Source organism: Triturus cristatus, chromosome 9 (assembly GCF_964204655.1).
Source record: "Triturus cristatus chromosome 9, aTriCri1.1, whole genome shotgun sequence".
NCBI lineage: Eukaryota > Metazoa > Chordata > Amphibia > Caudata > Salamandridae > Triturus > Triturus cristatus.
The window spans coordinates 31,022,859-31,048,380 of record NC_140592.1 but is presented as its reverse complement, the minus strand read 5'-3'; the positions used below and the strand labels follow the sequence as shown (position 1 = coordinate 31,048,380).

Genomic DNA, 25,522 nt, shown 5'->3' with positions numbered 1-25,522 from the left:
CTATCGCAGTATCTAAATTTTCCATATCTGCAAGAAGCTCCCATGCTTGCAAGCGCACCTTCACATCATACTTTAAAAAGAGTGGGCGAAGAAATAATTTACGTAAATGTAAAAAGTTTCGACAATCCAATAAAATGTGTAAAATGTTACATTTCATCCCCATCTTACACATACATTTACCATCGGGTTGCATTAAGCCTGATTTTATTGCACTATTTGTAACAGCCGGATTTATTCCAATTCTTATCTTTAAGACTTCCCTTCTTAACCATTGATTTGGTAATATATCTAAATAGGGATAGCTTATATCTTTCTCCCAACTTTTGCTCATAAATTTTACAGGATCTTTCTTACTCAAATACACCCGGTGTATTTCTCTTGACAATTCTTTTCCCTGCAATTTGAGTACACTCTTTGTTACATTAATTTGTAATGTCTTCGGATCTAATTTCACCTTCAGGTGGTCACAGATAGTTTGAAGTTTGCTTCTTGTGGTTTTAGCCCATTTTAACTCACTAACTTGGATCTCTTTCATACACCATTGAGATACCTTTGTGACCTCCTCATGACCCAAACGATTCCAAAATCTGAGTAGACCTTGTTGCACCTGAATATTCCATGCTATCAGCCCTGCTTCCAGTCTAATAGCTTGAATCATTGCTGCACTTGGCAGGGACAATAAAGATTTTAGGCATTTCCCTTCCTCTTTGTCCCAGGAGCTTTTACCATCGATACAGAAGATTTCTGAACCATATTGGAGTTGTGGTGGAATCATTGCTTTATAGGCCGTCAATAGAGGTTTATGGGACATATCACCATAACTTTGATTGAATCTATTTCAACCCGCATACCGCCAGCTGTGCTTTTATTTTCTGTGCCTCAAGGTGCATACCCCACTTCATAGAATTTGTAAACCATATTCCAAGATATTTATATTCATTTACAATATCTAGTTTGGTTTGACCCAAATACCAATTACACTTCGTATTCCTCTTTCCGAAGCTCAGAATCTTTGTTTTGTCCATGTTTACTGTTAGTCGTTTTGCCGTACAATATGCGCTGAAATTATTCAGCTTTCTTTGTAGACCCACCTCAGTTTGGTCCAATATTACTAGATCGTCAGCATTCAGTAAACAGGACAGGTGCCTTCCGTTTACTTACGGGCTTGCGCCTCTAGCAGAACCCAGAGTAGCGGGCAGATCTGCTAGGAATATGGCAAACAGAAGCGGAGCCAAAACACAACCTTGCCTAAGTCCATTAGTTATTGCTATTTCTGGTGTTAGGCCGCCAGATGTATCTTTAATTACTTGTGCCCAATTATGGCTGTGTAGCTCCTGAATCATCATCAAGAGATCTGGTGGAACCTCATAGTTACTCATGGTCTCCCACAAGCACTCCCTATCCACTAAATCAAATGCTGCGCGAAAGTCCATGAAACAGCAATACAGCTTGCCCTGCTGCTCCATGGACTTCCGCGCCACGACCCACAAGGCAAAGCAGTGGTCAATAGTCGAATGTCCTTCCTTAAAACCTCCCTGTTCTATTGGGACTATCGACCACCGCTCTACCCATTCCTTTAATCTACCAAGGATTATTTTTGAAAATACCTTTTCTCCAATGTCCAATAAGTTAATTAACCTTTAGTTCATTGGATCCTTCCTATCGCCCTTTTTGTGTAGTGGTCTAATTATTGACCCTCTCCAGGTTTTTGGAATACAACCTGAATCTGAAATGGCCATAAACCAATGGGATAGGAATCCTGCCCACCAATCTATTTGAGTTTTAATTATTATGGCTGGGAGATTATCAGGTCCAGCTGCACGAGATAAATTCAGCTTCTTGATTGTTTCTTTTACTTTTTCTATATTAAAGGCTGGTTTTAACTCATCTACGGATACTGTCCAGATGGATTTTTCCTTATTTATTTCCAAGTTCTTATTTGCTTTATATAAATTTCCTAAGTAATTTACCCATGCTGCCTCTTCCACCACACAGCTCATATTTCCCGGAGTCCTTCCTGCGGCGTACTGTATCAACCTCCAGAACCCTTTTATATTTTTAGTTTCAATTGTTTCTAGAAGGTTTTCCCAACATTTTTCCCGAAAAATCCATTTCTGCTTCTGTACTAAGGATTTGTATTCTTTCTTCAAGTTGAGCAGAATCTCTAAATTCCCAACTTCATAACATTTTCTCTGGCACCGCTCTATTTTCCGAATGGCCCTTTTTTTGTTCCCACAGGCAAGATTAAACCACCTTGGTTGCCTTCCTTGGCTATGTTGTATTTTTACCTTACCCTGTTTCTTATCGTTTAAGTTTAGGATTTTGTCTTAAGTGAGTTCTGTGAATCGCCCCTGTAAGAACAGGCATGGGCCAGTCTAGAACAGGCAGCGGAACCAAAGATAGCACTCTTTTTTGGAAGATAATAAACTCTCCTTTCCTTAACCCCTTCGACGCGTATGACGGAACGGTTCCATCATGCACGTCGGTTGCGCTGTGCGCATGACGGAACCGTTCCGTCATGGCCCCGCCCGCGCACGGAACCTTCAGCGTGGCGCGGAAATCTGCGCCGCGCTGTAGGGGTTAAAGATAGTTCAGACCCAAGAGTAGAGGAACTAGTCCCTCCATCGGATTGGATAAGCCATTTTGAAAGGATATTTAATCCACAGATTAAACAACTCGCTACCACTGAACAGGACAGTATTGCCCTGAGGTCATTCCCACTTCAAGCAGTTAGCCTAAAAGAAGTGGTGAGTGCCATCGAGAAGTCCTTCTCAAAGGAAGCTCCCAGCCCAACGGGTTCCACGGGATTCTTCCAAATCTTGCATACCTCAGTGGGCACCAATCCTGACACAGGTATTCAATGGCGTAGCAGGAGGCTCTTTCCCATCTACATGGATAGATTCTATAATAGTTCCTATTTTTAAAAAAGTGGACAGTGGGGATGGCAAGTTCTACCGCCCGATATGGCTCTAGGATGTATCTGTAAAAATAATGGGGAGAGTCATTCCGGATAGGTTAGATACCTGAGTAGCAGAAAATCACGTGCTAACAGACTCCCAGTATGGGACCAACCCCCACTCTCGAAAAAGGTTCAGCATTTGAAGGCCTGTATGCGGCCTGCTTCCAGTGATGGTGAAGCAGCGTAATTATAGCTCCACCCTAACACGTCACAGAAGTGTGATATTTCAGTACACATAGCACCATATATGTTGTATGCCTTCATCCTACAAATGTAGAATGAATCATTAAACATATTGCTGGAGTGTATTCAATGTAGAAAATACTTATTCACATAACTGTGTGTTCTAATATCTTCATTATAATGCCACAAATTGTAGTTCTCATTACATTTACACTTGGGTATTTCGAGTTATGCCATCTTTACTGAAATTTCATTTTATGTACTCATGTATGCATATATTAATGTTGCATTTATTCTATAATCGTAGGTGCATATATAATCATGTATTTACCGTGTATACTGGTTGTTTTATTAAGTTAACTTAACCAGAGGCCTTAAGCATTTGGTCTTCAATGTTTGACCTTCAATGGAGAAAGTTTTGCTTCTGCTGCACTGTTCTTTCTTTTGAAGATGTGTTCACTTGATGTCATCGTCAGTGAAAGGCATATTGTGTATTAGAGATAGTGAAGTCCGGGCGTAGAATTCTTGGCGAAAATGAGCAGTGCTAATGAACTGAAAAAGGACTCCTATTCACATCGTATTAGGAGCAGGGAGACATCCAACGATGACCTGTAGGCCAAACCATAGGATCGGAAAGCTGAGTAAAGTTTCCAATTTCTACTGTGAGAAGGTGGAAATATACTGGAGTCAATGGGATAGAGGATGTAGCCTTACGGCTAGAGCGGTCAACCTCGAAGCGGGGGAACCACGTTCAAGTCTCGGCAACGACGCTCAACATCCTATGATTCTGGGCAACTCACTTAATCTCCCCGTGCCTACCAAATATGAATGTGTCCTTGTGTAACGAAACTGATGCTATGTAAAGCGCACTGATACCCGATATCTTCGGGTCTAGTTCGCGCTATATAAAACTCTAAAAAAAAAAAACTTACGTGGAATTCTTGAATGTTTATTAGGGTTTAATTAATGTTCACACTTTAGTCTTCAGTTAGATACCATTTAGTCTGTGAGAGGTTTAGACCTCTCTGCTCATATTTCCAGGGTGTGACTTTATGCTATACTTTGCCTTGTTTGGAGAACTTTTACTGATGTCTCCACTATGCTGAGACCTTCCTACTCCCCTGATTTCACAAGGTTTTCTTAATCTTCAACTTTAGTTTTGAATTAGTTTAGGCGACTTTAGATGTATTCAAGTATAGACTGGAGGATTGAAATCTGTGCACCGATCATCAAATTCTATTCCTTATCTCCTGTATTGCTGTAACTGAATTTCTGGTATGCTTTTTGTTACTAAGGCTTAATTTCATTAGATTTTTTGGCATACCTGTGGGGATTGTGTATCTTTATACCATGTTTTTGAGAATTATGGGGCATATCAACAAGCAGGCGATAAAAAATTATCGCCGATTTTGCGGCCGTTTTCGGCCGAAAAGCGGCGATAATTTTATCGCCTAATCAGCAAGGTCACGCTAACGCGTGAAACCTTGCTTTAGCGTCAGGATTCCTAACGCCCAGCTTTGCATCTCTAATGAGATGCAAAGTGGGCGTTCCTGACCTGGCATGACTGGAGAAATGTCGTTAAGCGACATTTCTCCTATCATCAAGCCCCATGCTATAGAGCATAGCGTCAGGAAAAGTAGCGATAACCCCTGTTATCGCTACTTTCCTTACGCCTGCTTCAGGACTGACTTAGCCATGATATCCTATGGAGGGTGGATATCATGGCTAAGTTTGTGAGTCCCTATCAACTAGCTAACGTGAGATTATCGCTGGGTTTCCAGCGATAATCTCACGTTAGCCAGTTAGCGCTAGGATTTTTATCGCTGATGAGATAAGCGTTGCTAATAGCACGCTATCTCAGCGATAAAAATCGGCGCAAGCCGGCGATAATTATCCGAGCGCTAAGTGCGCTCAGTGATAATTATCGCCGGTTGTTGTTGATATGCCCCTTGATATGTTAGTTTGGCTCTTAATTTGTAATACATTTCTTGAATTTACTAAGCCATTGTGAGTCTTTAACGTGTGGCAAAATAGGTTATTGTGTACATTCAATTGTTCGATTGATGTTAACACCCCTTTACCTCTCAGGCAACAATCAAAGGTCCATCACAGGTGAAAGGGTAAGAAAATCCCAGTGCTCCATCAGTGATGAGGACAAAAGAGGGCGACAGCTGTTCACCTCAGATTTATAAGCCCATTGCCCCCTCCCATTAACTGATGTCACCCAGGTAGACCATTGCACTGAGAGCTGTGCTGTGCTTTTTGGAAAGGCGGGAGAAACAACAAAGGAGCAGAAGGGAGACTGTCCGCAATACATAGGCTTAATACAACTGGCCTCCTCGGATGGACTAATGGCGCCCCCACTAGTCACGCGGTGCACTTTCCATAATGTGTTGAATATGTGGCCTGCTCAGTCTGAAATGTCCATTTCATAATAGTTTCAAGTAACGTTTTTAGCTGCCTCCACTTCATTTAAAATGTATTTTCTATTCTGATTCTCCACTCTGAGATTTGGAGTGTACCGAAATGGGTTCTTAATATCTCCAAAGTTGAACTCTTTTTCGATGGCCAGGAAAAAGAGCTGGACAGTAAGTCCAGGTGTAAAATAGAGAAAAGCAGTTCAAGTGTGCCGCACAACAAAAATCTTCTGTTCATATTGTTCTCAAAAAGTATCTCTGATGTTAGAGGTGGACACTCAAGCACGGCTCGAGGCATCTCTGATATTGGAGGTGGATGCTCAAGCCAGGCTCGAGGCATCTCTGATATTGGAGGTGGATGCTCAAGCCAGGCTCGAGGCATCTCTGATGTTAGAGGTGGATGCTCAAGCCAGGCTCGAGGCATCTCTGATATTGGAGGTGGATGCTCAAGCCAGGCTCGAGGCATCTCTGATGTTAGAGGTGGATGCTCAATCCAGGCTCGAAGCATCTCTGATATTGGAGGTGGATGCTCAAGCCAGGCTCGAGGCATTTCTGATATTGGAGGTGGATGCTCAAGCCAGGCTCGAGGCATCTCTGATGTTAGAGGTGGATGCTCAAGCCAGGCTCGAGGCATCTCTGATATTGGAGGTGGATGCTCAAGCCAGGCTCGAGGCATCTCTGATAACATGCCAGGCTCGAGGCATCTCTGATATTGGAGGTGGATGCTCAAGCCAGGCTCGAGGCATCTCTGATATTGGAGGTGGATGCTCAATCCAGGCTCGAGGCATCTCTGATATTAGAGGTGGATGCTCAAGCCAGGCTCCAGGCATCTCTGATATTGGAGGTGGATGCTCAAGCCAGGCTCCAGGCATCTCTGATATTGGAGGTGGATGCTCAAGCCAGGCTCGAGGCATCTCTGATATTGGAGGTGGATGCTCAAGCCAGGCTCCAGGCATCTCTGATATTGGAGGTGGATGCTCAAGCCAGGCTCCAGGCATCTCTGATATTGGAGGTGGATGCTCAAGCCAGGCTCGAGGCATCTCTGATATTGGAGGTGGATGCTCAAGCCAGGCTCGAGGCATCTCTGATATTGGAGGTGGATGCTCAAGCCAGGCTCGAGGCATCTCTGATATTGGAGGTGGATGCTCAAGCCAGGCTCGAAGCATCTCTGATGTTGGAGGTGGAAAGTTCAAGCCAGGCTCGAGGCATCTCTGATATTGGAGATGGAAAGTTCAAGCAAGGCTTGAGCCTGAAGCCTGGGTGTTGCTCAGCTCGAGCCTAAAATGAGTCAAGTTTTCATATGGTTTCTGCCTGCCACAGTCCCTCTACCCAGGATGTGGCATTACGGCCAGAGCAGTTGGCCATGGAATTGTAAATCACCTAGGGCCAGATGTACAAACATTCGAAATACCGATTTCCTATTGCAATTATCTGCAAATCACAATTAGGAATTAGATATTCCTAACGTATGATTTTATTCCCCCTAAATAGGGATTCCTAGTACATCGCAAATTGACCTACCTCATGAATGTTAATGAGGTAGGTCACAATTTGCAACCCATTAGGAACCTCATCCATCACAGGGATGATGGCCTGCTGAGGTCAGCAGACCGCCGTCTGTGATTGCTTTTTAATAATGCTGTCCTTTCTTTCAGTAAAGGAAAACGGAATGCATTTAAAAAGAAAACAATTTTACTTTGAAGTAGGTTTTCAGACCACTGCCTGCTCGTAAAAAAATATTTTTCAACATTAGCAATGCAAATGGATTACCACCACTTTTCAAAATAGTGGTAAAGTATTAATGTTTTGCAACCAGAAATCTATTGCAAAACAGTAATACATACCACACCAATTCGGTATTTGGAAGGGACACCCACAACATGCCGCTTCCAAATACCGAGTCGCAAGCGCAAATTGTAATTCGGTAACAAGTTACCGAATTGCTTTTAGTATATTTGAAAAAGTATTTTTCCGGATTTAAAGTCAGTGAATAGGGCCGTTTGCGACCGGTGAACTGCTTGTACATGTGGCCCCTAATCTCCCCATGCGCACAAAATGAATGCAACTGGTGTACAAATACCTATTGTGTTTGATTTATTAGAGTATAATGTTGCTCTATATTATTCTGGGCCACATACAGGGTTTACATGACAACTGTCTCACCTTTAATGGTTCATGTTTAAAAACGGCCACTTTTAATAAGCACTGCTGAAGAGGAAGCCCTGCTGCTGTTCTTTGCCCTCTGACCACTGGTGACCTGCCTTTGATTTTAACTGTTCGCCGGACCCGCTTCGCGGGTCCCGCTTCACCAGTATTACCTTTGGGAGAACTGCGCTGTGTCCGTGAGGCTTGTGGTGCTCTGGGGTACTGGGCAGGGCTGCGAGCGTTTCAGCAGGGACTCCGTGTCCCAGGAGTCCCTGCCTGGCCGATTGAAAACACCTGGCCCGCTCTCCTTGTCAGCCCCGCCCCCTGCACACGGTTTGTGAAAAGGAGTCTGCCTGCCTTTCCTCACTGGGACGCATTGCTGAAGAGGAAGCCCAGCTGCTGTTCTTTGCCCTCTGACCACTGGTGACCTGCCTTTGATTTTAACTGTTCGCCGGACCCGCTTCGCGGGTCCCGCTTCACCAGTATTACCTTTGGGAGAACTGCGCTGTGTCCGTGAGGCTTGTGGTGCTCTGGGGTACTGGGCAGGGCTGCGAGCGTTTCAGCAGGGACTCAGTGTCCCAGGAGTCCCTGCCTGGCCGATTGAAAACACCTGGCCCGCTCTCCTTGTCAGCCCTGCCCCCTGCACACGGTTTGTGAAAAGGAGTCTGCCTGCCTTTCCTCACTGGGACGCCTTGCTGAAGAGGAAGCCCAGCTGCTGTTCTTTGCCCTCTGACCACTGGTGACCTGCCTTTGATTTTAACTGTTCGCCGGACCCGCTTCGCGGGTCCCGCTTCACCAGTATTACCTTTGGGAGAACTGCGCTGTGTCCGTGAGGCTTGTGGTGCTCTGGGGTACTGGGCAGGGCTGCGAGCGTTTCAGCAGGGACTCCGTGTCCCAGGAGTCCCTGCCTGGCCGATTGAAAACACCTGGCCCGCTCTCCTTGTCAGCCCCGCCCCCTGCACACGGTTTGTGAAAAGGAGTCTGCCTGCCTTTCCTCACTGGGACGCATTGCTGAAGAGGAAGCCCTGCTGCTGTTCTTTGCCCTCTGACCACTGGTGACCTGCCTTTGATTTTAACTGTTCGCCGGACCCGCTTCGCGGGTCCCGCTTCACCAGTATTACCTTTGGGAGAACTGCGCTGTGTCCGTGAGGCTTGTGGTGCTCTGGGGTACTGGGCAGGGCTGCGAGCGTTTCAGCAGGGACTCCGTGTCCCAGGAGTCCCTGCCTGGCCGATTGAAAACACCTGGCCCGCTCTCCTTGTCAGCCCCGCCCCCTGCACGTCACACTAATTATATCGTTGATATCCCTCCCCGCTGCACGGGAGCGCCCGGGGCTAAGCCCGGGCAAAGGGCGGGCCGTTTGAGGCCGTTCGAGGACGGTGGAGGCCGGGACCGGGCCAACCCCCTTCATTTGTCCTGTCCTGCTGGACTTCCCCGGGGTTCGCACACCTGCTCCTTATATATTCATCTGCAAGCCATCTATCCCACTGTTACAATGGTGTTAACAAGAGCAGGAAAAAAAAGGCCGCGGGAGGGGTGGGTAACCTCCTAGGTCCAATGGACGATTTTATCATTAAGGCAAACTCTTTCATCGACCAGAGTATCAGCCGTATGGAGGGTAGGGTGTCTTTAGACCTTGCACGCGCCAAGAGATCTTCTTTGGGTGCTCTAGCGAGTGTAAGATCCCCTGAGCTAGTTACTGCTCCTGATCCCAGGTCATTTAATCAAGGTAGGCGTAGCTTTCCAAACATGGTGGATCTATCCGCAACTTTGCTATCAGACTTACAGACCAGCACAGATCTGGAAAAATCCCCTGACCTTCTCCCGCAATCTCCACAGCTATCCTCGCAAGTTACGCCAGAAGAAACAAGAAGAGATAGAGGGAGGAGGGAGGGCGCCGTGAGGAAAAAGAAGTTGGACATAAATCAGCCTTCTCTAGTTCCCAATACACTAGCTTTTAATAAATCAGTTTCTAGGCCTAGTTCAACTGAGTACTTACACCCGAGAAAGGTACAAGTAGTTCACTCCGCGATAGCACATCGCCCAGCACACGATAGTTCCGACCCCATTTTTGTGGCCTCATTGACTGATGTCCCTAGCGGTGGAGAACCACTCCGGTCTGATAACTTACAGATGTCATCAAACAGTATAGCGGATCTACTGAAAACTCTACTCACCCCAATAGAACGTAGGTTAACAAATATAGAAAATAAATTGACCAATCTTTTAAATCTGTATAAGACTAAGCAGGTATCAGATCAGAGACACAAATTCCACGAGTAAAAAACCAGATTCAGAACCCAGCCAAATCAGCACTCCCACAAAACCGTTTATCTACTCCTACTGCCCCATTACAAAAATTAATTCCATCCACTAACTCAAAAATTAATAGTTCAGCAAAACCCGCCCCTAAAAATATCGCCACCTCAACAGTGGCAAGTACTTTGCCTCAAAAAACAATGGTACAAAATGCTAAAGTCTCAAAAAACTTGTCCCGGCCACTGCCAGCTTCAAAAACAGCACCCCCAGTTTCTGACACAGGTGGTACGAGGGTAGGTCAACAGGCTAGACTTCCTGTTGACTTGCCCCCGGAAGCCTACCCCCTTGTGGCGGGTCCCTGAACTCTTGGATTATAATTCAGAACCCACAGGGTTCCTTAAGAACAAAGTGCAATTCTGGCTCAATACTAATCGCCCTGTTCCACCGACAAGGTCCTACAGGATCCTTATGGTACGTAGAACTACCTGGGTGGGCCATGGCAGGAAATCACTGCCAGGCGACTGCATCGTGGTAACCTTTGATGATCCTAGAGCAGCCGACCATATCTGCGCATGGGAAAATTCATGTGAAAGTGGAGGAATAAGCATTAAATGGCTTTCCTTCTTTTATCCTCCAAGGTCCTCAAACATCCAAGAGCCATCTTGGCAATCGATGGGTCCCCACTATTTCGACTATGACAGCCACAGGCAGACAATGGGTCCCTGTCATCCCCAACATGACAATCCCTGGCAAATAGTGGGGCATCGACATCTGGGTAGAGACTGGGACAGCTGGGGTGGGACAAATACATTGAGGGCGGTTAATCATGAGCGCACTCGCTGGGCTCCCTGGTCCGGTATTCCCACATATAACCGATTCAGTGGCTTAGTGTTAGACCTGTCAGCCCTTTGGGTGGTCCCTCCTCATCATTATTTATTTTGTCCCACTTCTGCCTCAAACCCTGTTATCATTTTTCCTTTTTGGGAACCACCAGACTTCTTAGTGTTGATGCAGGGTCAGGGAGCCATTTTCCCTACCCCTGGAACTTCTGTCTGAGGGCCTGAGACACAAAATGGTGGCCATCCATTGTCACCTGTGACATAACCAGAACTCACTGGAGGTTTCCAGAACCTTCTGGAACATTCTAGAATCCTGTGATAGTGGGAGGCAGTTTTAGAATGTTGGGAGGCCATCTCAGAGTGGCAGTTGGCATCTGACTGGAGAGGAGAGAGGACAGATATAGAAGGAGGTCGGAGTAAGGCAGCAGAGGTGGAAACCAGTGCTTGGAGTGGGGTCCAGAAACCCACCCTTGATGCTAGTCCCTACTGACCAAGCCCAGCCTAAAGCCCTGTGTGGGACCAAGACCAGAAGAACCATCTTAAGGATCTGAACATTTGGAACAGGCCTTAAAGAGGAAGAACAGCAAGCTCCTGACCTGTTCAGCAGTATCCTCCTGGAGTCCTGACGTCGAGAAGCCGGAGACCTGGGGCCTGAGGTCGAGAAGCGGCGCTGACAGAAAGCAGACGTCGTACCCGGAGCCGCCAGAGGTCGAGTGAGGGCGCCGACGGAGGTCGTGGAGAGGCACCGGAGGTCGAGTCGGGAGTCACCTGAGGTCGAGGTGAGGCGTCGACGGGGGAGTGAAGTCCACCCACCGGAGTCGCCGGAAACTGAGGTGAAGCGAGCCGGAGGTCGGGAGTGGAGATCGCACTCCGGAGACACCCGGAAGCGGGGAGACCGTGTCCCTGCGATGCCGGAAGGCGACATCGAGTCGAGACCGCCCAGCGACATCGAGTCGAGCCCGCCCAGCGACATCGAGCCGGGCCCGCCCAGCGACATCGAGCCGGGCCCGCCCAGCGACATCGATCCGGAGCCGCCCAGCGACATCGAGCCGGGCCCGCCCAGCGACATCGATCCGGAGCCGCCTCACGGCGTCGACACGGCGCCGAGCGGAGCCGACCGTCGTGGAAGGGACAGTAAGTGGTAGAGGGGGCGTCTAAGGCCCCGTGGAGCCCTAAAGACCATCCTAGGGGTTAGAGGGGTGTTAGGACCAGCCTGGGAGTGCCAGGGGTGAACTGAGACTGGTACAGTGACCTCCGTAAAGGGCTGTGTAGTTTGGAGGGCCAGATCTTTAGGTTACCCTTGTTCTGCCTCAGCTTAAAGCCCCAGCCTTGACCAATCTAGGTGGGACACCCCCATGACATCCAAATGACCACAAGCTGTGTATGGGCAAAGTAAGACCAAGTGACCTCATGAAAGTGATCTGATCTGTAATTGTCATTGATTGCTTTACCTTATTTATTGAAGGTGCTTTATTTATTGTCTTCCACTAATTTATTCTTGCACTGTATTTATTGTCTGACTGTATTTATTTGCCGTCTGTATTTATTGCACATCTATTTATTCTTTGCTTAATGATGTCCTGAACCTATTTGTTGAAATTCCAAAGTAGCATTGTTTATTTGACCTGCTCTTTTGATGGAAAATCCTATTGTATTGTATTTATGATGTGAAGCCTGCAACTAAGAGAAAATAAGATAAAGACATATATATTTTCATCTTGTCTCCCATAATTTTTACGGTGTAGTGTCGTTTTTGGAACGGATGAACGCATGGTTATTGTGAGGGTGTGACGTATGCTTAACACGGTGCCTGACCCCCAACCGCTCGAACCAAGCTACCACTGTGCTGGGAACCTGGTGACCGCTAACTCGGTTGCCCGGTTTCCAACATAAAATTGGTGTTCAGCGGTGGGATAGAGCTGTGCTTGCGTCTACTCGACAATAACTTTGGGTAGTCCATAGGCCTACACCGGGAGTTTTCTCCAAGCGGACTTCCTAATTTTGAGTTTTGTTTTTTCCAAATTTACTTCTGGTGGTGGGAGGAGGTATTACAAAAGGTACCCCCCTGCATAGCTTCTGTAAGCAACTGTCTTCTATCCTGAGTGGGCAAAATGGAGTTTGTGTTGGAAGATGTGGAAACTTACACTGTGGCCCAACTCAGAGAGTTTTGTCAGCGAGAGGGGGTGTTTTGTCCCCAAGGTGCAAAGAAGGGTGAGTTCCAGACCAGCTTGAGGGCTTGGGGGGAGGCACGACGAGAAAGTAAGGTTGAGAAGGAGGACAGGGATGGAGAGACTGACAGCGAGGGGGCTGGTTTGTACCAACCTGAGGTGGGGAACCTATTAGCGGGGCCCAGAACACTTTCAAGGAAGGGCAGCAGTGTCTCTAGCAACGGCTTATTAGAAGCAGAATTAACTGACCGGAGGGAGAAAAGACAGCTCACCTGGGAGTTGGCGAAGCTGGAGAAAGAAAAGGAGGAACAGAGGATGGCTCACGAGTTGAGGCTCAGGGAGATAGATCTCCAGATCCTACGGGTCGGGGCACACACTGTTCCTAATGGTGGCAGCGAAGACAGAGAAATCACCAGGGAACCCAAACCCTATCTGCCAAAAGACATAGTAGCCAGCTATAGTGCGGGAGATGACATCGCCAAGTGGCTAGCGGCCTATGAGGTCTCTTTAAGAGCCCATGGGGTTCCAGAGAAATATTGGGGAGGGGGATTGTATAAATACATGTCTCCAGCTGGCAGGGATACATTATTGACCCTGGAGCAGGATGAGCAGACCCACTACCCCACCATGAAAGTGGCGCTCGTGAGGAAGTTTGGACTAACACCCGAGAAGTACAGACAGAAGTTCCGGGGTAGCCACAAACTGGGCACACAGAATTGGGTGGATTTCCTGGACTATGCAAAGAAGGCATTAGAGGGTTGGATACAGGGCAGCGAGGTGAGGGACTACGAGGGGTTGTTTGATTTGATGTTGAAGGAACACCTGCTCGAAAAATGTTTCCCCGAACTGCGTCAACACCTGGTGGATAGCAAGCTGACCAATCCCCGGAAGCTTGCTGAGGAGGCGGACATTTGGGCTAGTACCCGGGTGTCCACAAGGGGGACTGGAGGGGACTCTCAAAAGACCGGACAGGGCGCCCCCCAGAAGAAAGAGGGAGGGGAAAAGAAAACGGAGTTCTCTAAAGGCCCCCAAAATAGTTTCCAAGGGAAGGGAACGGGATTCACCCCAAGGGCTAACCCACCCAGAAACCCTAATCCTGGCCAGAGTCAGCAGCCAAGGGTTGTCCATTGCTTCGAGTGCGGTGGTGTCGGACACTATAAGGGAGATGTGAAATGCCCGAAAAGACCACCCCCTCCCATCGGAGGAAAGGCCCCCGGAGTAGCTAGTGTAGTGCTCGGGGAGGAGATGCCTTTAGATAAGGGAAGGGAGTGGGCGGGTGTCACTTTAGTGTCCCTGGGAGAACGGGAGATGGTTCCTAAGATCCCGGTGCCCGCAAATACCACAAAGTATGGGCAGTGGGTCACCATCAACGGCCAAAGAGGGGAGGCTCTGAGAGACACAGGAGCCAGTATGACTATGGTACGTAGCCAACTGGTGTCTCCAGAGCAGGTGATTCCCAATGTACTCCACCCTGCCGCGATGGCTGACGGCAGAATGGGCCACTATCCGGTGGCCGAGGTTCCATTTGAATGGGAAAGGGTTGCAGGGTTGCTTCGAGTTGCCGTAAGCCCTGCCGTGCCAGTCGATTGTCTGCTGGGGAATGACATGGAGCATAATGCTTGGAAGGAGGTGGAATACCGGACTCATGCTGAGATGCTGGGTACACCTGACTGGGCCTGTGTCAGCACAAGGTCTGCGACTACCCGGAGGGGGAGTTCGTTTAGGCGGGAGCCTGGAACAAAGGCGCAGCCGGCTGCCGACCAAGGGAAGAACCGAGGGCAGGAGGAGCCTGCCTCGGCATCCGCGCCCCGTGTGATGGATAGGCCACCGGAGGTGGTGGACCAGGAGTCCGCAGAGGGGGATGTTACCGAACTGGAGAACCTACCCATCCCGGCCGAGTGGCACGTGGAGGGAGGGCCGACCAGGGAGGAATTCTGCAAGGGCCAGAGGGAGTGTCCTACCCTTGAGGGACTGAGGCGACAGGCCGAAGCCCAGGCAGCAGGGAACGTTGAGGGGAACTACAACATTTACTGGGAGGATGGCCTCCTCTACAGTGAACCCAAGGCACCCATGCACGGATCGTCACGGGCCTTGGTTGTCCCTCAACGTTATCGAGCCTTTCTCCTGGAATTGGCTCATGAGATCCCCTTGGCAGGACACCTGGGGCAAGACAAGACCTTTGCCCGGCTTGTCCCACACTTTTATTGGCCTCAAATGAAAGTGTCGTCCGACACCTACTGCCGGACGTGTGTGTCTTGTCAGGCCAGTGGGAAAACAGGGGTGAAGCTGAAAGCTCCCCTGGAACCACTTCCTGTCGTTAGCACCCCCTTTGAAAGGGTGGGCATTGACATTGTGGGTCCGTTAGATCCGCCTACTACAGCTGGTCACAGGTTTATCCTGGTTCTGGTGGATCATGCCACACGGTACCCAGAGGCTATACCTCTGAGGACCATTACTGCACCTGTTGTGGCTAGGGCCCTGATGGGAATCTTTACCCGAGTGGGTTTTGCCAAGGAAGTTGTGTCTGACAGGGGGACCAACTTCATGTCAGCATACATGCAGGCCATGTGGAAGGAGTGTGGAGTGACCTACCGGTTCACCACCCCTTACCATCCCCAGACCAATGGTCTGGTGGAGAGGTTCAATAAAACCTTGAAAGGCATGATCAGAAGTCTGCCTGAAAGCCTGCGGAGGAAATGGGACGTCCTCCTACCCTGTCTATTGTTTTCTTACAGGGAAGTGCCACAGAAGGAAGTGGGCTTCAGCCCCTTCGAGCTTTTGTATGGGCACCCTGTGCGTGGACCTCTCGGCCTGGTGAGAGACGGATGGGAAAGAACTCCCAGAAAGCTTCCCCAGGACGTGGTGAGCTACATGCTGGCCTTCCGGAGCCAAATGGCTAAGTTGTGGAAGCAAGCTTCTGACAACTTGGAAGCCAGCCAAGCAGTGATGAAGGCGTGGTATGACCACAATGCTCATCCGGTGGAATTGGAGCCTGGCCAGAAGGTGTGGGTGATCGAACCAGGAGAGCTTAGCGCCCTCCAGGATCGCTGGTCAGGACCCTTTGAGGTGTTGTAGAAGAAGGGTAAGGCTACCTACTTGGTGGATCTGAAGACCCCTCGCCAGCCCCTACGGGTGCTGCATGCCAACCGCCTCAAACCCCACCATGAGAGGCCCGAAGTCATATTGCTGATGGTGACTGACGGAGCAGAGGACGTGGAAAGCGAGCCTCTCCCCGACTTATTTGCGTCTCAAGAGAAGGATGGGTTGGTGGAGGGAGTGATTCTCTCCCCGTCCCTAACTCCTGAACAGCAGGAGGACTGCCGCCAGGTCCTGGGGCAGTACTCTTCGTTGTTCTCCCTTGTTCCGGGTAGGACTCACCTGTGCGTCCACGATGTGGACACAGGAGACAGCCCACCTGTGAAGTCAAAGATCTACCGGATGAAAGACAAGGTGAAGGCCAGCATTCACAGTGAAGTCACTAAGATGCTGGAGCTAGGAGTGATTGAACCTTCCAGCAGCCCCTGGTCCAGTCTGGTGGTATTAGTACCAAAAGCTGTACCACCGGGTGCCCAACCGGAACTGAGGTTCTGTGTGGACTACCGGGGACTGAACTCAGTAACCAAGACTGATGCTCATCCGATTCTGAGGGCGGATGAACTGATTGACCGGCTGGGAGCTGCCCAATATCTGAGTACCTTTGACCTTACTTCCGGGTACTGGCAGATCTCTCTAACTGATGGAGCTAAGGAAAGGTCAGCCTTCTCCACGCCCAAGGGCCACTACCAGTTCTGCGTGATGCCCTTTGGGCTCAAGAACGCACCTGCCACGTTTCAGCGTCTGGTGAACCAGATCCTCGCTGGAATGGAGAGTTTCTCTGCTGCTTATCTGGACGACATTGCCGTCTTCAGTAACAGCTGGGAGGATCACTTGCGTCACCTGCAAACTGTTCTCCAGGCCCTGAAGCAAGCTGGTTTAACGATTAAGGCCAGTAAATGCCAGATCGGGCAGGGGTCGGTAGTGTACCTTGGACACTTGGTGGGTAGGGGAGCGGTGCAACCCCTCCAGGCGAAAATCGAGGCCATCATGGCCTGGGAACCCCCCAAGACTCAGACTGAGGTCCGAGCTTTTCTGGGCCTCACCGGATATTACTGCCGCTTCGTGAAGGGGTATGGTACCATTGTGGCCCCCCTCACGGAGCTTACGTCCAAGAAGCAACCTCGACGGGTAGTCTGGACGGAGGCTTGTCAGCAGGCCTTTGTGAAACTGAAGCAAGCCATGTGCGAGGCCCCGGTCTTTAAAGGCCCCAGACTTTTCTAAGGAGTTCATTGTCCAGACGGATGCATCGGAACATGGCATTGGGGCAGTGTTATCGCAACTCAATGAAGAAGGTCTGGATCAACCCGTGGTCTTCCTATCCCGGAGACTACTTCCCAGGGAACAGAAGTGGAGTGCAATAGAGCGTGAAGCCTTTGCAGTGGTATGGGCTCTGAAGAAGTTGCGGCCATACCTGTTTGGCTCGCACTTCCTAGTTCAGACCGATCACAGAACTTTTCGGTGGCTGATGCAGATGAAGGGGGAGAATCCCAAGTTGCTAAGGTGGTCTATCTCCCTACAGGGAATGGATTTTCAGGTGGAACATCGGCCTGGAGTGGACCACGCCAATGCAGACGGTCTCTCAAGGTATTTCCGCCTTAGTGATGAGAACTCCCAAGGGGTTGGGTAGCTCTCCCCACTTTCAGCTGGGGGGGATGCGTGTTAGACCTGTCAGCCCTTTGGGTGGTCCCTCCTCATCATTATTTATTTTGTCCCACTTCTGCCTCAAACCCTGTTATCATTTTTCCTTTTTGGGAACCACCAGACTTCTTAGTGTTGATGCAGGGTCAGGGAGCCATTTTCCCTACTCCTGGAACTTCTGTCTGAGGGCCTGAGACACAAAATGGTGGCCATCCATTGTCACCTGTGACATAACCAGAACTCACTGGAGGTTTCCAGAACCTTCTGGAACATTCTAGAATCCTGTGATAGTGGGAGGCAGTTTTAGAATGTTGGGAGGCCATCTCAGAGTGGCAGTTGGCATCTGACTGGAGAGGAGAGAGGACAGATATAGAAGGAGGTCGGAGTAAGGCAGCAGAGGTGGAAACCAGTGCTTGGAGTGGGGTCCAGAAACCCACCCTTGATGCTAGTCCCTACTGACCAAGCCCAGCCTAAAGCCCTGTGTGGGACCAAGACCAGAAGAACCATCTTAAGGATCTGAACATTTGGAACAGGCCTTAAAGAGGAAGAACAGCAAGCTCCTGACCTGTTCAGCGGTGTCCTCCTGGAGTCCTGACTTCGAGAAGCCTGGAGACCTGGGGCCTGAGGTCGAGAAGCGGCGCTGACAGAAAGCAGACGTCGTACCCGGAGCCGCCAGAGGTCGAGTGAGGGCGCCGACGGAGGTCGTGGAGAGGCACCGGAGGTCGAGTCGGGAGTCACCTGAGGTCGAGATGAGGCGTCGACGGGGGAGTGAAGTCCGCCCACCGGAGTCGCCGGAAACTGAGGTGAAGTGCGCCGGAGGTTGGGAGTGGAGATCGCACTCCGGAAACACCCGTAAGCGGGGAGATCGTGTCCCTGCGACGCCGGAAGGCGACATCGAGTCGAGACCGCCCAGCGACATCGAGTCGAGACTGCCCAGCGACATCGAGTCGAGCCCGCCCAGCGACATCGAGCCGGGCCCGCCCAGCGACATTGAGCCGGAGCCGCCTCACGGCGTCGACACGGCGCCGAGCGGAGCCGACCGTCGTGGAAGGGACAGTAAGTGGTAGAGGGGCGTCTAAGGCCCCGTGGAGGCCTAAAGACCATCCTAGGGGTTAGAGGGGTGTTAGGACCAGCCTGGGAGTGCCAGGGGTGAACTGAGACTGGTACAGTGACCTCCGTAAAGGGCTGTGTAGTTTGGAGAGCCAGATCTTTAGGTTACCCTTGTTCTGCCTCAGCTTAAGCCCCAGCCTTGACCAATCTAGGTGGGACACCCCCATGACATCCAAATGACCACAAGCTGTGTATGGGCAAAGTAAGACCAAGTGACCTCATGAAAGGGATCTGATCTGTAATTGTCATTGATTGCTTTACCTTATTTATTGAAGGTGCTTTATTTATTGTCTTCCACTAATTTATTCTGGCACTGTATTTATTGTCTGACTGTATTTATTTGCCGTCTGTATTTATTGCACATCTATTTATTCTTTGCTTAATGATGTCCTGAACCTATTTGTTGAAATTCCAAAGTAGCATTGTTTATTTGACCTGCTCTTTTGAAGGAAAATCCTATTGTATTGTATTTATGATGTGAAGCCTGCAACTAAGAGAAAATAAGATAAAGACATATATATTTTCATCTTGTCTCCCATAATTTTTACGGTGTAGTGTCGTTTTTGGAACGGATGAACGCATGGTTATTGTGAGGGTGTGACGTACGCTTAACACGGTGCCTGACCCCCAACCGCTCGAGCCAAGCTACCACTGTGCTGGGAACCTGGTGACCGCTAACCCGGTTGCCCGGTTTCCAACACTTAGAAATGGTCGATTGACCACTGACATTGATTGACCCCTTTAACTCAAAGTCTACTATGGGTAATGTTAATACACCTGATTTAAATAACCCAGTTATATTTGGTGAAACAGAGGGGATTGGGGTAATAAGGATACAGGAGTTTGACGGTGCAAGCACAACTAACTGGGAATGTAGGCTTTCTTCCTCCACCGTGACTCCTCAGTTATTAACGACACAACATTTACCCAGCGACATCAGCTTTAGTATAAGATCTAGTGTAGCAATCACGGAAGTTAGGCCGAGTTTTTCATCCTACAGCCTGATTACGTGGAATGTGGCAGGTTTGAGCAAAAAGGTCCACCAGCAAGCATGGCTGGATGTTATTAATAAACACGCTATAGCCTGTTTGCAGGAAACCTGGACGACCGAGGAAATCCATATTATAGGATTCCAAACCTTTCATTCGCCCGCACTTATTAGTAAGCAGGTAGGAATAAAGGAGGCCTTTGTACTTATGTGGCTACAACGGCGGAACTTCGGGCCATCAAGTGTCTTAACGCAGAGTTTTATCAGGTCTTGGTCTTTAAAGGGCCCCGTTCTGTCAATGTAATTCTAATTAATTTTTATAATAACGTACCATCTATCCATACAGAGCATGTTCTTTATAATCTTCTCAATAGCATAACATCTCTAATAGATAATCTTGCAGGTGAGAAGGTGCTAATCTGGGTAGGGGACTTTAATTGTATTGTCTGTCCCCTTTCTGCAACTAGCTGGTGCGGCCTAGCAGATTATGGGGAAGACTGCCCTACCCATTTTACCCACTCAAAATTAGGTAACTCCTTAAATAATATGATGTTCTATTTGAATTTGTCCTTTGTAAACGAACTGTGCAGCCCGATCGTTCCGTTTCAACCAACTTTTAACGGACGAGGGTGTAACTCCACCATAGATTTCACCTTAATGTCCCCGGCCCATGCTGGTTGCACAATCCTCTGGGAGACTGGAAAGGCTCTCTTCGGAGATCATTACCCCATATCATTCTCAGTTAAAACAATGAGAGAATGCAGTCAACTCAAGAAGAACCCTAATTATGCTCCCAAGGTTAATCTGGGTGCTATAAATGGGTATGTTATCAAATGGGATAAAGTTGAGCCAGCTGGCTTCTTAAAGAGCTTGGTTTCGATGTCTCTCGAGGATATTCACGTATGTCTAACAGCTGCCATGGAGCCTGATAAAGTCGTGGCTGCCTTTTCTAATATCCAACGGTCAGTAAAAGATCTTTTATTTAGAGAACATAGGCAAACAGCTAAGCGCCCACAGGGTTGGTTTGACAATAAATGCACCAAAGCTTTGACTTCTCTCAAAAAGGCCCTACATACCAAACCAAAAAACCAAGACCTGATCCGTCAAGCCAGAGGAGCTTACAAACTGACCATTAAAACGAGAAAAGCCACCCTTAAGCGGGAGTCGTGGGCGACCTTACGTGAGGCCTCGCAACAACGCGATAGTGCACTATTTTGGAAAGTGGTTAATGCCCCATACCTGCAAAGCAGAGCGGAAGACATCTTAGACATGGCTATCCCAGGGGATACCTGGGTGAACCATTTTAAGCAATTATATAATAATCCGACTGTAGGGCACTGTCCTCCTTCGCTAACTGTCAGTTTGACGGACCTCGGCAGATCAGGCGAGCGAAATGCTTTTCTGCTGAATATTACTTTTAGTCTCCAAGAGGTCATTAAAGCTATTAAGGACAGCCCATCCGGTAAGGCTCCGGGTCCCGACGGTGTCCCAATCGACGTCTATAAGGCAGAGTTGGATCTATGGGCACCCTTACTTACCAATGTTTTAAACAAGTCTAATCAACAGGGATTTGTGGCATCTTGGCCTGACGCTACTGTCGTGCCAATATTTAAGAAGGGTGACAGAAACAACCCAAATTGGTATAGGCCAATCTCTCTTCTGGATGCACTGATGAAGGTGGCCGGTAGGATCATCCTAAATCGGATCCAGAGCTGGGAGGCCGATAACCAGGCCATCTCTAACTTACAATATGGCTTTAGGACGGGCAAGGGAACGGTCGAGCAGTGCTTGAACCTGGCCTTAATTATTGCAAAGTACACTCAAGCGAAGTGCGAAAAGTTATATATTTCCTTCATTGACCTAAGCTCAGCGTTCGATTGTGTGAATCATGAACTCCTCTGGAACACACTTTCTTTCTTGGGCCTTGACGCCCAAATCATCACGTTTATTCGCGAACTTTACAGGGACGCAGGGGCAAGGGTCAGATTCGGACGTCTGGGGGAATTCTCAGACAAATTCTCTATCTCGCGGGGGGTCAGACAGGGGTGCATACTGGCTCCCCTGTTGTTCACCATCTATATTAACTCTATTGGAGAACACCTAAGTAAATTTCAATATGACTACCCCGCTATAAAAGGTATCTCAGTGCCCCTATTACTCTATGCTGACGACGCGGCAATAATGTCGCGTACTAGGATAGGTCTACAGCGGGCGGTGGTCCAATTTTCCTCCTTTATGAGAGATAGGGAATTAAAGGTGAATACTTCTAAAACTTATAACATGGTCTGCGGCAGGGGCCTTAGAAGTGCACCTTGTCCTATTTACTTGGACGCCCAAAAAATTGAAACCACTGAGAAATTCTGTTATTTAGGTGTGACTTTTGATAGGAGGGGGAGTTGGAAGCCGGCAATAGCAACAAGGAAATTAGCCTTTTTACGTTCCGCGGGAGCCCTGAACAATTTTTCTGCAAAAATTGGGGGGAAGCCTGCTAGGGAACTAATACAAATCTATAAGGCCAAAGTGGTTTCCTCAGCCACCTATGGGGCAGGGCTCTGGGGGATAGAAAATGTGCACACGTTACAAAGCTGTGAGAATCAGTTTATCTGCCATTTGCTAGGAGTCTCTACATTTTCATCTACTTACATGACCCATATAGAAGTAGGCCTTCCCTACATTAGTGACATTGTTAACATCTCTCCTCTTTTATTGTGGCACAAGGTCTGGGTGACAGAAGAGACAACCTTAAATAGGGAAGTAATCACCGACTGTCTCACAATGAATGGAATGGCCAATATTAAGTGGCTCTCCTACGTGAAAAATCTTTGTGTAAAGATAGGACATCCAGAATTCTTTGATAACCCGCTCAGTTTGGATGGGCTATCGAGAGCCGCCTTGAAAAAGTTGGCTCTTGATCACCTGGTAATGGAAAGATGGGACAAGGAGAAAATGAAACCCACTGTACTTCGGTTTCAGGAAATTACTCAGTGCGAGGGTCTCCAATATTATCTTAGCTCAGAATTAAGCCCATATGCACGCACACTGCTGACCCGCCTCAGATTAGGTATGTTTTTTCACTTAGTCACTTTCCCCCTTTGTAATGACTGGTCCACTGAAATCCCTTTGTGCCCATGTGATGATATTTCCAGACAATCGGACATACATTGTGTGTTTTTTTGTGTATTTTACAAAGTCCCACGTAGAGCTCTTCTGTTACCTGTTCTTAGGGCCTGGGGGATTCGTACCTGTAAATTAGCATACATTAAATTATTGCTATTAGAAGATGATTCCCTTATTCACGCAGTTTCAAGTTTCTTAAAATTAGTAATTAAATTTAGAAAATCTATGTAATCCTCATGTTCCTAATTTGTTCCGAATTATTATGTTCCGAATCTTTTTAATGATATTTTATCTTGATTTTATGATTGAATAAGCTTATGTTGTTGACCCTGTTTTATTCAAAAAAATGTTTGTATTATGTGCTTTTATGATTTTATCTTAAAATCGAATAAAGCTTGAAAGGAAGGAATAAGCACTTCTCAGTGCAGTGCTAACATGTGATGTATTAATGTCAAAGCTTCCACATGCTATAGAAATACACTTTTTGGAATTTTGAAAAGACTTTATCATATTTTACGTGATGTTTGTTGAATAATTTACATACAACCATTTTCAGGGCTCGGCTCGTGCAAGGGCTCTAGGAGACGAGTGAGACCTGTGGCTCGGCTCTGGCTCGGCTCGCTCTGTTAATTTGCTGGCCCGCCCCCCTTTATGTGATGTGCGCAGTACACAATGCCACCATGCCCTCTTGAAGCAAGTGCGCCATGTCTCGGCATAACGCAGAACTACCAGACATCCTATGATCACCAACATCTTCTCTGTTGCATTGTGCTCTGCATCCGCAGGAATCTCCAAGGGGCCCTCAGAACCCTCTGTCAGCCCCTCCTCGGATTTTGTCAACTGTTTCCTCCCACATGCCGGGTTCAGAAGGCTTCTCATTAGGGCAGGAACACTTCCCCACTCCAGCCGATGAATATGGCCATGGAGCTCCTTAGAGTCAGGGGGGGTGAGAATTAGAACCCCCTTCCTACACTTTGGCATGGTTGGGGGTATTTAACGAGGATGGTGCAGAATGAGGGGGGCAGGAACAACACCCCCTGAACTTGGGGGAGGCTGTGGAAGTTGGCAACCTTTAATGGCATCCCATACCCGGGGTGTGTTTAACATGCTCATAAACAGGGCCAGAATGAGCTGCTGGCGGGGTATCGAGTGGGGTGACCTCATTGTGAGTTGTGAGGATGCAGTGGACTGGACCCGAACATCAACAGGTGCCAGGGACCATGGGAGAGCAGTGAGTGGGCCTGACTGGCACAATGATCCAGTGCCCGTGGGTATGCTGGACACTGCCCTTGAGAGATAAACCACAAGGTGAAGTCCCTTTATTGTGGTCTGCTGAGATGGATCACAGCTCTGCAGACCCCACTCCCTCACCTCACTCCTGTTTCAGCGTCTCAGACTGAGCCCCTCCAGATGCCACCGAAGCCGAGATCTGCGCCCCACCCATGGCCGACACCGCTTTGTAATGTAAAGCAATGTAAAGTAAAACATATGTAACATAAAGCAATTCCTACACAACACATGGCAATGTGAAGCAGCACATACGTAATATAATGACCTGTAATGAGTTTGTAAAGTAATGTAACAAAAGGTCATGTACAGCAGATGTAGTGTAAGGTTTGGAGCTACAGGCCAAGTGCATGCATGCTTAGACCCCATGGAACACTTCTATACACTCAAAAAACAACTCTTCAAATGCGGATCTTTAGCAGTCCCTACTTTAGTTGCAGTTGTATCTTGTGGACCCACCTTCAATCGCTGTAGGAATATGGGTGGGGGCTGCGGCTGGGCCTCGTGCCGGTACGCCTGCAAGATGTCATCTCTGGCCTTGCTGCGGAAATTTCCGTGGAAGCCACTGGCGAACTGCAAAGGGGGAGAGCAGAGATGTAAACACCGCGGCACCAACTTACCACGCGCAAAACTGAAATCAATGACCTCAAGCAGGAGAGGTGAGTGCTTTGTTGAGAGAGCAATGCGTTCATTCAAAGATTCAACAACGAAAGCTTGTCTTACACAGGGCTGAATCCAACAGCTGGTGGCCTCTCTAAGCACTGTCAATTGCAGGTTTCGCTATCACCTAATTAGATGGCGCTCCATTTATTGACATTGGAATGATGAAAGCCTGATTTGGATGTTTTTGACTTGCAGGTCTCACCAAATGTCAGAAACACACTCTTCGTTTGCTGAGCCTCTAGTGACAGGAGAGGGAGGAACATAGCAAGGGTGTAGGTGATGTGGATTCAGAAGAAAGCCTGTTGTGTGGTCAGCCATCTGTCTCTCTCCCTCTGCTTCACAGCTCAGGAGATCCCCTCCCTCCCATTTCAGCAGAGTCATTTGAAAATTCGGAATTTACTGTCCCGGGACAATTTTAACAAAAAGTAGGGGCACTGTTTTAATTGAATTTTTTAAAGTATGGGCACGTTGTGCTCCATAGGTCGCGCCCACTTCGACCTCTGGATGCATCAGCTCCCAGCTTTTACAATAGGAGCAAATACAGTTGACACAGCTGTGGTTAGGGTGCATGAGGAGGCAGAGCTGGGCATGTGTTAACACACATGTAAACATATGCGCTGAGTGGGGAAGAGTTGTGTGACTCATCCTGACATCT

General features: G+C 48.4%; 1 protein-coding gene across 2 annotated transcripts in view; it reads right to left on the bottom strand.

The window, feature by feature from the left end:
* The window catches only part of CIMIP7 (ciliary microtubule inner protein 7), a 204,529-nt gene that overhangs the window by 91,199 nt on the left and 87,808 nt on the right, over nucleotides 1-25,522 (bottom strand). For both annotated transcript variants that reach the window (XM_085624299.1, XM_085624298.1), the window contains exon 2: nucleotides 24,664-24,777. In XM_085624299.1, coding sequence (XP_085480425.1) covers nucleotides 24,664-24,777 — 114 coding nt within the window. The remainder of the gene's footprint in view (nucleotides 1-24,663; nucleotides 24,778-25,522) is intronic.